At 39.5% G+C, this 12,703-nt stretch overlaps 2 protein-coding genes across 3 annotated transcripts in view; both read left to right on the plus strand.

Moving 5' to 3' along the window:
- The window catches only part of LOC121195886 (homeobox protein Hox-D3-like), a 56,176-nt gene that overhangs the window by 411 nt on the left and 43,062 nt on the right, over window positions 1-12,703 (plus strand). The gene's annotated exons all lie outside the window — the stretch shown is intronic.
- On the plus strand, window positions 7,355-9,969 carry hoxc9a (homeobox C9a). Its single transcript, XM_041059655.1, has 2 exons — window positions 7,355-7,994; window positions 9,098-9,969. The coding sequence occupies exons 1-2, from the start codon at window positions 7,451-7,453 to the stop codon at window positions 9,340-9,342; spliced, it is 789 nt and encodes a 262-aa protein (XP_040915589.1). The 5' UTR covers window positions 7,355-7,450; the 3' UTR covers window positions 9,343-9,969.

The following is a 12,703-nucleotide window of genomic DNA, read 5'->3' on the forward strand; positions in this document are numbered from 1 at the left end:
ATGCCTGCTCAAGTCGATAATTCATTTGAAGTTGTTGAGATGAATCAGCCTGCTGCTGATTTTTGTTTTTGTTTTGTTTTGTTTTGTTTTTTTTTTTTGCCTCAGTGGAATCAAGATGTTGCTTGCTGGCTGATTATTTTTGGCTTTCTGTGTCTGGATACGCGCTGTGACTGAATTTGGAAGTTTGCTTATTTGGAACAGCTGAATACACGCTATGCTGTGCTGCTACATACTATTTATGGAATTAGAACAATGGCATATTAAGGCTGAGACGGGTTTTTTTTTTTTTACGAGGAAAACTAGTCAAGACATGCGTTGCTATCTAAGTTACTACAAGCAAATGTTTAGAAAGTAGCTTGACTGCAGCCTGGTATACCTTGGTGTGTTTTATTGTTGATGGTACTCGCCTTGTTCTCTTTGTGCTGGATAGTGTTAATCCTCACTTGGCTTTTTGCATGCATTGCCCTTTCCATGGATTTTAACCCCTTTTTGCGCGAAGCTGAAGCGTGGTTTAGGTAGTTTCATGTTGTTGGGGTTGGCTTCCTGGCTCCGCAACAAGAAACTGCCTTGATTACGTCAGTTCGTCTTCATCAAGGGCACAATTTCCGCTGAATTACCCCCTATAGTCACCCAGGTCCCCCCGCAAATGGCATTGTAAATGAACTGAGCAGCAATACCTTGGGCAGAGACGTTTTCTTTCTTTGCTGTTATTTTGTGGTGGGCTGTAAAACCTTCTGAGGCTCTTAGAAGGAGAATAGGTTGTAAACAACATGGGGTAAAAGTTTTAGACTGCGTTGTATTGCATCTGTCAACACTGGCTGTCTGCTTAGGTTGAGTGCTTTTAGCTGCTCTATGATGATCTAGATAGATAGATAGATAGATAGATAGATAGATAGATAGACAGACAGACAGATAGACAGACAGACAGATAGATAGATAGGTGCCACATATTTCACTCAGGTTACTTTATCTTACAAATGGAGCAAGGTGTTTAAGAGAAATTTGACATTTCCATGATCTGTGACTGCTAATGCACGACTCTCTGAAATGTTTTATATTCCAATTTCGAATTTGCTGGAATATTTTATTCTGAGAAGATGAGAAGAGACCTGATATTAATATTTATGACAACATATGATCTAAAATATTGAATACTTTGAAAGTAAATGGCTCCCACAAGCTTCGAGACAAATAAGGACACTTGTCCTTTTGTACATCTCTTATGCCCGCGATCATTCGGTTATGAGCCTAATTTTGTTGACTGAGACCTATTTTATTTATTTTTTTCCCAGTGGATTTCCCGCCAGTATTATTTGGTGCATTAAATAGTTAAAATAGCTTAACTCGTGCATATCATACTTTCATTTTTCTTGTTTGTTGTTTTACGGCAAAGTTTGAGGTTGAACTTTTTTTGTTTTTGTTTTTTCGCGGCCCGTTAACGAGATGAGATACTTGCGTTTACACACAACCCTCACTGTATCAAATTAATAATACGTTTAGAGATAAGTTCTTCTATTTTCTATCTTCTTTTAGATTTAACTTACAGTAGCTTCAGCATGAAATTATATTTAAGATCAAAAGCGAAATATTGTCCTGAAATATTTGATAAAATTTACACCAAATACGAGCTCATGTTTTTATATTTGAAAGCTGTAGAACACACACTGACCATCACTAGTATAGGCCTTACATTATTCATCTTCATCTACATTATTCATGTTTATGCCTTTAACAGCAATCCATTTGATCACTAACAGTACTGATAGATAATATTGTTTAAGGTGAGGTAGATTTAAGGCGATAAGATGATAAAGGAAAATGTAAATCTTCAGAAAAGCTTCACTACAAATAACACAATAACTTGTTTATGGAATAGTCTGCTCTGGTGGCGCACTCAGCATCTTTAATGCAAGGGAGTCCAGTGTTTATACTGGTCACTATTTCCCCTTGTTTTCTCAGCCCCCCCCCCTCCTTCCTTTGGCGGCAGTGCAACTGGAAGAGACAGTCTGGAATCCAAAGTCACTTTCATTCAGCTCAATGAATGAGTGTCTCCCTTGGAATGCTACACTGACAAAGACTTTACAGCGCTGGAAACAGCCCCGAGAGCTGCACAGATTCACCCTAAAACCATATACGCATAAAGCAATTTATTTCACTTTGTAGTGGCGCACAGGAACTGAAGCCTTTAGACAGCCACTTCCTTTAGGACGGCTCAAGATGTGTTACTGCCACTGGCATGATCAGACATGAGCAAACTATGCAAACGACTTTTCTTTTACTTTTTTCTCTTTTTTTTTTTTTTTTTTAGATAAATTAGGTTTTTCTTGTGAGATATAGGGAAAAAATAGCATCTCGGACTTAATTTGTGAAGCTTGTTTAAAAGGTGAAGTTAGTAGACGATCAGTTTCAGGAGACAAGGGACCTTAACTTTTTATTTTCCACAGAAAATGTTGAAATTTCCGTTTTTATTTTGAGCGAAATTGGGCGAAGTGGAACTCAAAATGTGGCTTTTAAAATTTTCTTTTCAAATCAATAATTGGAAATCATTTGTGTTTACGCTGAATGGTTTGGAATTTGCAATCAAATCCGTACATACGCATTAACAACATTCAGGCTAAAACACACAGGGAGATTTTATTTATTTCTATTTTAATATAAAGGATTGTGATTCACTGTCCCGACGGAAACTACGTCGCCATTTTTAATCACGAAAATCTGTTCTGTGGGACGGGAATGCAAAATGTATGTCATTTGCGACAGGCCTTCTCAGCATGAGAAAATCTATATTGATCATCTATAGGTCTCACGATTTGTTATGCTGAACAACAGTGGGATTAGATCAAGTGTTTTGACTAAAGACGCTGCTTTGAAACAGTCTGGATGGAAGCTTAATACAATTCAGATGCGTATTTGGATTGTGGGCTCTCTGAAAGTGTGCGTCGTAGCGGGTTATCTTGGATATAGAGCTCTGTAGTACAGTTAGGATAATACAGATCATTTTGTGGTCTTTCAGCTGATCACACGATGACTCTTGGATTTGCAGGGCCTATCTGCAGTCTGTTCGGCACATGGGGCGTTTTAAATAACTTTTTATATCCACTTTGAATTTTCCATATGCAGAGATTAAGGTCGGCTAATGTGGTCCAAATGTTGGCTATAGATAAACCACTAAATTGATTAGACTGCGCTGCGCCTGTGTGTGTGTGTGTGTGTGTGTGTGTGTGTGTGTGTTTGATCTGGAGCTTCCAGATCAAATATACTCTGTTTATGTGTCGTGACTATTTCTTGGAGGACATTACATTTATTATCACTGTTATGAGAAGAATAGATAACGTGTCTACACGGAAGCCAGCGAATGTGAAGGAACAAAAGAAAGTCATGTAAGAAAACATATTTTGAAGTGCTTCTATTCATCCACCCTGCGGTGAGATAAACTGGGTTTTTTGCTGATGGAAGTAAATCTAAACAAAGTTCAGACTGACTTGACAGTGAAGAGGAATCTTTAACACGCACAAGAGATAGTCTGTGCCTGATCATCAGTCTGTGGAGCTCTGTCCTTCTGTCCGTTTTATGATTATAGGGCTGCAAACAAAGAGTAATCTGCAATTCATACATTTACACTCTGCCTTCAGCCAGTCTGAGGGTGTGGTCTTTTACTCACATGCGGACCAGTACATGATCTTAATTGAAGCTGCTTGGTCAGTAGTTACACTTCTTTACGTTTTTGTTTTTTTTCCCTTTTTTTTCCACATAAAAGCTGCGTGACATTTATCCAAGTGGTGTGTGGATTAAAGGGCCCTAGACAGCTTTTTCTGTCAATAATTACTAATGATGAGAAAGCGTCAGTTTGCGGCCGCGCGGAAATACCCAAACTGTGTGTTGTCTCACTGTCAGGTTTTTGTCCGTTGGCGTCGACTTGAAATATAACGGCTCAAGGCTGTGAATAAGTGGTCCGCATCTAAAAACAAACACAAAAACAACATTGTCCATTTAAGTAAAGCTGTTAACATGAGACCATTAGCCTATAGGCCTGTCTTTTGCGTCATGCTGCACAAGTAGGCTACAGATATCTGATGCATAATTGTTTTGTGAGTGGGGAAACTCAATCATGTAAAAAAAAAAAAAAAAAAGAGAAATGTCAGAGCCAGGCGCATACTGTGGCGGAATGGTAGCATCAGTTTCAGGCATTGTTGTTAACATCACTGGTTAAGTCTTTATAAACACATGAATGCATCTGAGGTACAGGACATACCCAGCGCATCTCTGACTTGCACTAAGATGAAAACACACAATAGGTTGCATGTGATCTGAGAGTCTAAGCATAGCTGGTGTCCTATGTTGTGCAGACTCTAAAGCCTTCAGCGGCAGGTTTGTGATTTTGGACAATATTAACAGAAAATGACTTCACTTGACTATAGACGAACATAGAGTCCATGTTAAAGCAAACTAAACAGTTTCGTATCATTTCTTATGCTTGATGCTTTAATTATCAATATTTAGTCTGTATTTTCGTATATTGGTGATACTGAAGCATACATGTTCAAAACGAAATTGACAAAGCACTTACTTTTTGTTTTGTTCACCATAACAGGCTGTGTTTCTCGGTGAAATGTCGATGCAGCTAAGCAGCATTTCTTTGGCAGTATGATTTGAAACAGTCTAGCTGCAATTTCCGGTTGTGTTAGGACAGAGGTAAAAGACAGAAACTGCAGGAAAAGAAACAACAAAGAACAATTTCATAATTTCATAGTTTTTTATTATTATTATAGCGCATTAAACATGGAGAAACAAGTGGAATAGATACAGTGGAGAAAAAAAAATCCTCACTTCTCATTAATGGACACTGACATACATACACACACATACACACACACTCACACACGCACGCACAAACCCACAAACCCACAGGCGTACACGCCCAGAACAATATAAAGGATTTCACTGGATTACTCTGGACATGGCCATAGATTGTATAATGTATTTATATGACCATATGTTATTGCAATAAATGCTCACTGAGCACTTTTTCATTCAGCTTTAATGGCAGCAGCGGAATTAACGGACTTAGACCTTCAACCTGCAGAAAAACACACAGCTTTAAAACGATCCGATTTGAGACGAGGTCAGTTTAATGAACGGTTTTAATTTCTGTAAACATGCAGAGAGGGAGTTGGGGAGAGAGGGGGGGGGGGGGGGGGCGATTTTTGACTGGGCCACGGACTTGCGCATTCATCAGCGCGCTCCAGGATGCCGTTTGGCGTTATCCGGGTTAAGGTCTGGCGTCTGGCCTTTTAAATTTCATGGTTGAATCTGAACTCAGCAGCCATGACAAACATCGCACTTCCTAACGCCAGCGCTTGATCACATTTAGTTTTACATCACGATGGCCAGATATTGAATATCACACCATTTGATTATATCCTGTGAGAAATCATTTTTACACTAAAGTTGAATTTATTTCAGATGAATCCGTGACGTCATCTGATCCTGGTAGTTCCGCTTTGACAAAGACTTGTTTTGTTTTTGTTTTTTGTTTTTAAATCTCAGTACTCCGCTGTTTTATTTTCCTACAGATCTACTACAATCGTCACTAACATTTCTAAACTGGGGATTTTCATTTGAAGTTTGTCTCTTTTTTTTGGTTTCTCTGGTTAAACTTGTCATTTTGTATTTGGCAATTTATGAAACAGCGCGCTAAGTTTGAGTTAATTTCAGTATAGTGAAGTGTGGTCTCTTCGGCTGCACTACTATAATTTCACTTTTGCACATAACGACTGTCAGGTCTGCACATCCTTGTATTTATCTCCCTCATCTTAAAGTTCAATTATCCTTTTTTCCTTTTCTTTTTTTTTTCTACCATCTACTTGTCCACAGTACAAAAAAAAGATAAAATGTCAAACATCAAAACAGCTGTAAGGGACACCACCCTGCATCTAATCCAAAGCAAATAGCCCACGACACATCAAAAAACATAAATGCATTCACATCAGATTAAAAGTGCAGATAATAACTCTCGTCAGCATCACCGTTTTTCAAACTGCGCAGATATATACTCCTGCACCCAAGTCACCACATCACAGAAATATAACGTGTGCTGCTTTTAGAGGGAATCACTAATGCATCGGCCGCGCTGTTATCTATCTACCTCATCCAGTCCGCACAACATGTGCATTAAACTTGCAGTATTTATGTTACAATTAGTCTAATTGTGTTCCCCCTGTGACACCGGTGCCTTCTTCAGTTACTCAGCGTATATTAGTATTGTGTGTTATTTGCTGTGTCGCTGCAGCCCTGCACAAGAGTTCAGGGTTGTTTCACAGCCTACTAACTGACAAGCTACACCGGTATATTGCAGGGGGCAAAACACTAAAGTTCTGCCATTAGATACAACAGTAACATTATCTCTGTTAGGATATGTTTCGTGTAGTTAGCCCTTTTTTACCTCCACTGCTCCGCAGTCTCCTCTTTCCTGTCCTCGGCCTTTCTTGTATGATATGAATTGTCTCACGTGCATGCATGCATGCAGTGGTGATGGTGGTGGTTTTATGTTGAGCTAGGAACTCGGATGCAGTCTTATTAACGACACGTTTATGAACAATCAAATGGTCCTCGTTAAAATTTATTGATGGGCATAAAAACATGGACGGTCACTAGCCGAATATAGCCCGCTGTAGTGGGCTGCTTGTCAAGAATCTGAATCCCCTCCTCTCCTATCTCCGCAGATCCCATTTAGGAAATGTTTGGTCTGCTGCGCCCTCGTTAGAAACAGTGCAAACTTTATTGTTGTAGTATCCTGCATCCCGTATTTTGATTCCCTCTCTCGCCTGAGTCTGTACATATGTGTGTGTGTAGCTACTGTGCAGGCTCCCCTCTCTATTAAGAAATAAACAGCATTCCGCAGGAAGTTATAAACCCTTCACTCTATCAGATGAGCTGCTTGTTTGATAAAGATAAAACTCGTCAACGACCCAATAAACACTTTAATGCTGCAATACGGTTCCTTGCAGTAACATTGGGGCAACGGTAGATTTAGCCGGACAGAGATTGATTACACCATCAAATAGTGCCTTGCTCGGGTTTAGACGTAACGTGCGCAGGTCTGTTCTGCGACCAGAGAAAGGTCCACCGTGAGCGCCACACGGTTTCTTCACAAATACACGCGGCTGCTGAAGTTACCTCTAAAACATCCAAGGGGGGAAAAAAACAGCAAAGGAGCAAGTTCTTTAATCCGATTTATGTGCATTGGTATCCCAGGATAAGTGGCGCATTGATCCACTGTACAATTTTTGTGGGGGTAAATATAATCACGTGTCGGTGAGGCAGCCAATAGCAGGCAGGGGAGCGTTGAGAAATAATTACCTGCCTTGATTGTTCTATGGCTAGATAAAAAAGTACACATACACTCCATATAATAATCGGATGCATGTAAAAGAGTCGGGGAAGCTTCGACATGTCGACCACGGGTCCCATAAGTAATTATTATGTGGACTCCTTGATCAACCATGAAAACGAGGATGTCCTTGCTGCAACTCGGTTTTCGGCGCCCGGTTCGCACCCAGCCGGCCCTCGTCCGACGTCCCTAGTACCGGAGTGTGCTGACTATCCTTCCTGCAGCTTCGCACCCAAGCCACCCGTCTTCTCCACCTCCTGGGCCCCTGTACACTCCCAGTCATCAGTGGTTTACCATCCATACAGTCACCAACCTCACTTAGGCACAGACTCGAGGTATATGCGGTCATGGCTGGAGCCGATATCAGGCGCCGTGCCTTTCCATGGCTATCCGGGGAACAGCAGGCACTATGGGCTGAAGCCGGACGCCTTTCAGGAGCACAGAGCCGGCGAGTGTCTCGGCTCCAGCGGACGGACCTACACGGATTATCTTTACTGCTCATCCACTGACATGCGAGACAAGACGCAGCAGAATATCCCCTCTCCCGAGTCGGAGCTCCTGGCTTCAGGGAAACATAAAGACGAGAAGCCGGAGCTAGATCCGAGTAAGTTCAAGCTCCTACAGTCTTTTACAACCGGGGTTGGAGTTCTTGTTTTTTTGGGATTGTGTAAATCTGCTTTTGCTTAGAGGCATTTTAACGTCCCCGCATAAAGTGAAATTATAAGCTGTTTCATCCTCCCTTTTCTGCTCAGCTCTGAATCGCCTCTGCTAGGGGGAAAGCTTTAGGAACTATAAAAGACAAACGCTACTAGGCTAATATTGGGGGCTATAAAAGCAGACGGGGTTGTAAACATGGACTCAAACCTACAGGAAGACGTTGAATTTGGAAGGATATTACATAATCTGAAAAACATGTAATGTGTTCTTTTTTTTTATCTGAACAACCTAAACCGACATATGAATCAATATTCACCAGTAAATGCCTTATAGTTCATTTTTACGACCATATTTTGACCCCGTGCCATCACATACGGCACATGAAGCCCCATAAGCCGACTCTCAGTCCTGTTTTTTTTTTTTTTTTTTTTTTTTTTTTTTTATGTAGGCCCATCGTGTGAGGAAAAACCACATTATTTGATCCCCAGTAGTAAAATACATTATTCACCCACGTAATAACGAGAAGATGATACGCACATAGTTACATTTGAAAATTTGCTCTCTTCTCTGGGTCCAAAACAAATTCACATGACTCTTGCAGCCAACTTGAGGAATGTAGGGACACACTCGAGGACTTTCACCACGGACCTGTAACGGCTTGAACTACGGGCCATTTTATGGGCCAATAAAGTGAATAAGCGCATTGAGTATTTTACGACGGTGTTACTCACAAGTTAAAGGGACAAGGAAGCAAATCAGTGTAGGCTTGGATAGTCTGAGACTGAGAATCTATTTCTCCAAATGCTCACTATCAGCTTAGCTTTAATGGGAAACACCAAACCTGTGTGTGATTTGACATTATTTGTAATTATAGCATCATCTCACGAGCCCACGGAAATTTTTGTAAACTCTAAACACCAATATGGTTGTCATTGTCATGTAATATCACTGTTTCCTTTATTGCTATTCTGCCTTTATTATTATTATTATTGTTGTTGTTATTATTATTATTATTATTATTATCATTATTATTATGGTTTTTATTTGCAGATAACCCTGTGGCAAATTGGATACATGCCCGCTCCACAAGGAAGAAGCGATGCCCTTACACAAAGTACCAGACTCTCGAACTGGAAAAGGAGTTTTTGTTCAATATGTACCTTACTAGAGACCGCCGATACGAGGTCGCGAGGGTCCTGAATCTGACCGAGAGGCAGGTCAAAATCTGGTTTCAGAACCGGCGAATGAAGATGAAGAAAATGAACAAAGAAAAAACCGACAGCAAAGAACAATAATGTGGACTGCAGTCTGAAAAAAGCAAACAAAAAAACAAAAAACAAACATAATAACCACTAGTCACATGGACAGCACAGATGTACCAAAACACACGATGACCCCCAACCACCCTTCCTCTTCATATTTATCATTTTGTTGGATTTTTGTATTAACCTTAACTTCGTTTGATGCTAATTATGTTATTTTCCAGTGCACAATAATGTGTCAAGCGTTAAAGACTAAAAAAAAGAGAAAGAAAACAAGAAAAACTTAAAACTGAAATACTTACATTCTGCTTTCACTTCGAAACACCTTTTTTTTTCCTTCTTTTTTTGTAAGAGAAATTATACAAGCGCAGTTTGGATACGTTAAAACTGTCCGAAGAAAGAGAATACTTGAATTCTTTTGAATTTCACAAACCCATAATTTATGATGTGAATGTTTTCTTTCATGTTTTAGTTTCTTTGTACGTTGTTGCGCAGGTGTAGTATTTTGTACAGAAACAGAGCATCTGCGATCGGACTTGTCTTGTATTTTTGTGATAGTTGTTGCTGTATTTGTGCATCTCTTTGTTAATTTTTGTTCTTTTTTTTGGGACTGTAGTCTACGAGTTTAATAATAGAGTGTAGATATAGACATCTGCAAATATAAACATAATCACTAAGTGCGTGTATTCTGTATTTATTGTGACCCAAAGTGGACAATCATGTTTGCGACCAAACGCATTGAGTAATACGTACACGGCTGCACAGAGGGCCTGATAAACACAGTCTCTTTTCAGTATCAACTCAAGTATTTTATTGTTTTGAAAAAAAAAAAAAAGCCGCAGGAAAGTAAAGGAGAGTTACCAAATCGTACTGTTGAGGCTACTTATTGCAAACAGATGAATGTTTTCTAAATAACTATGCGTCCACATTTCTTCGCCCTCGTGTTTTGGTACAGCTAAGGCCTAAGCATGAGCAAATCATGGCGAAGTCGAAAACTTAACAGTGTCAGCGCGGTTAAGGATTTACTAAGACGGGATTGTTTTAATTTTGCTTTGCATTGCTTTTAAAGTGGCAGTTAGCCCGATTTTCAGTCTCAACAACGCACTTTTACAGTTATGCACATATTGAGGGATGTGTACATACACATCCAATAAACCCACGTTTGAATACCCACGTTTTGCCTGTTAGGGAGGGGGAGTACATTTCTCCAGAAACAAGAAGCAGCATTTGTCTTCGGATAATAATTCTTTCTGCTGTTGTGTTTACAGTTTTACTAATATGGGGCGGGGGGCGCAGCAGCATAGTTCAATTTAAACTGTGCACAAAAGATTCTTATAAAAGCAAAATTTAATACATGTGCGTTAATTGTTGTTGGTCCATGCCCTATATATATATATATATATATATATATATATATATACACAGCAAAAATATATGTCTAAATGTCACGTTTCCGAGAACATATTCGTTTGTAAATATTAACCACCGCCACGAAGCGTTTTCTTAAATGATTTTCCCTCTAAATAAGCTTATAGATTGCTGGCCTTTATTCCTTGGCTATAGGTCCATAGGCGATCACAAAATCTGAGACTGAGCAGCTGAGTTTTAAGTGAGAGACAATTTCCCATGTCTCGCATTTGTTTCCTGGGATAGGCCTAAATTGCCTTTTTGTGGTGGCAAACAATACGGACAGGATGCAGTAATTTCAAAGCCCAATCCAGCGCATTTCCGCTTGGCTCGGACAAAAAAATGCCACTTTTACAGCCCCTGTTGGAGCTCGGCTGTTTGTCTCAAATGCAGACGAACAAAGCAAACTCGACTAACTGGCTAGACGTCTGGGCTAAATTACTTTATGGTTTTAATGGACGGTGGTGGTGGTGGACTCGTTCAAAGGAGAGTCATGCGCACTGTTCAGGGGGACTTTTGCCTGATGGGCCATCCGCAACCCCCCTGCACTTCATCACATGAGTGGTCTATTAGCCCACAGTTAGATGGGAAAATGTCAATAGTTATTGTTCATAAATATGAGTGCTGCACAGCACGGTTATCTCCTGTATGGGAGCAGGCAGCGGCCATGACAGGAAAAGATACAGGACGACAACTATTTCAAGCCTGTTGTAAAGCAGAAGAGACTGAGGACGTGTAGGTCCGGATTTGCTGGTAAACATCTGCTTTATTTAAGGAAAAAAGACAAGAAGCATACAGGGTTTGGACAAACGGGGGGAGACCCTTTCTGTCCACATCGCAGTTGTTTCTGATTGGTGGATTCATTGAGGTTTAGGGACACATCTCAACGCTAGATGACGCTGTTGGTCCATGTTTTGAGCAGGGTCGGTGTGTTGAAGGGGCTTTTTTTTACAGCTCTGTGGCTTGGCTGAAGAGTGAGGAGTAACCTATCGATGACAAAATGACAGATATGGTCACTCACCGCATTTTGTGTAATAGGCCACAGAGCAGCAATCCGGCACGCAGCGAGCTGGTTGTTGTGTTGGGCAAGAACGTGTGTATAAGCGGTTTATTTATTATTTATTTATTTATTATTATTTATGTATATATATAATTTTCTGTTTCATTTTACATTTTTATTTTTTGTCACTTTTTGTTTAAAAAAAAAAAAAAAAACTTCGCAAATGTCCGGGAATTTATGAGTTAATGGGGATGTTGTGGTATTTTTTTTTTTAATTGTCACCCATTGTGTGCCCTTTAAAAATAAAGATAATTGGGCTCAGGCAGGTTCTAGTTTTAACAAAGGGCAACAGCATCTACTTTTATAGGGCAATACGCTATTATATGTCTGGACTGTGTGTCTGGATTTTTTAAATTATTATATATATTTTTTTTGTATTTGTTGCTTTTATTTTTCATAGTGTAAATTCAAAACAAGAACTCCATTAAAATCATAAAATCATTAAAAACATTCAGGAAGGACCCATATTTAAATACAGCCAGATATATGAAATGCTTTAATAACAGCCAGGTAGTAAACAAGAGCAAAAGTAACATCACATCAATACACTAAGTAGCAACACTATTATAGATTTACATAATATAACAACAACAACAACAACAACAACAACAACTAATAATAATAATAATAATAATAATAATGATAATAATAATAATAATAATTCATTGTCACTGCACAGCTTGTTTAAAAAAAAAAAAAAAAAAAATCAGCTACCTGCTTATTTGCATCATTAAAACGTGTCGGTTGTAACGTCTGTACCGGCTTGTCTGTACCGAAAAGTATGCAACAATGATTGGCAATCTGCATATTTATAGAGTGTGAAAGGTCTATAAACTCGCCCAGTGCGCCTTTCATATTTTACGATGATGTGTATAAAACGTCAGTAACCCCACAAAAAGCCACACTTGCATATTTGGAAAGAGAGAG

This window comes from Toxotes jaculatrix, chromosome 2 (genome assembly GCF_017976425.1).
Source record: "Toxotes jaculatrix isolate fToxJac2 chromosome 2, fToxJac2.pri, whole genome shotgun sequence".
Lineage (NCBI taxonomy): Eukaryota > Metazoa > Chordata > Actinopteri > Toxotidae > Toxotes > Toxotes jaculatrix.

What these genes read in the sequence shown, in the direction of transcription:
- hoxc9a (XM_041059655.1), top strand. Translation starts at nt 7,451, where the DNA reads ATGTCGACCACGGGTCCCATAAGTAATTATTATGTGGACTCCTTGATC. An exon ending in GAAGCCGGAGCTAGATCCGA is followed by an intron (nt 7,995 to 9,097) that starts GTAAGTTCAAGC and finishes TTTTATTTGCAG; the next exon opens with ATAACCCTGTGGCAAATTGG.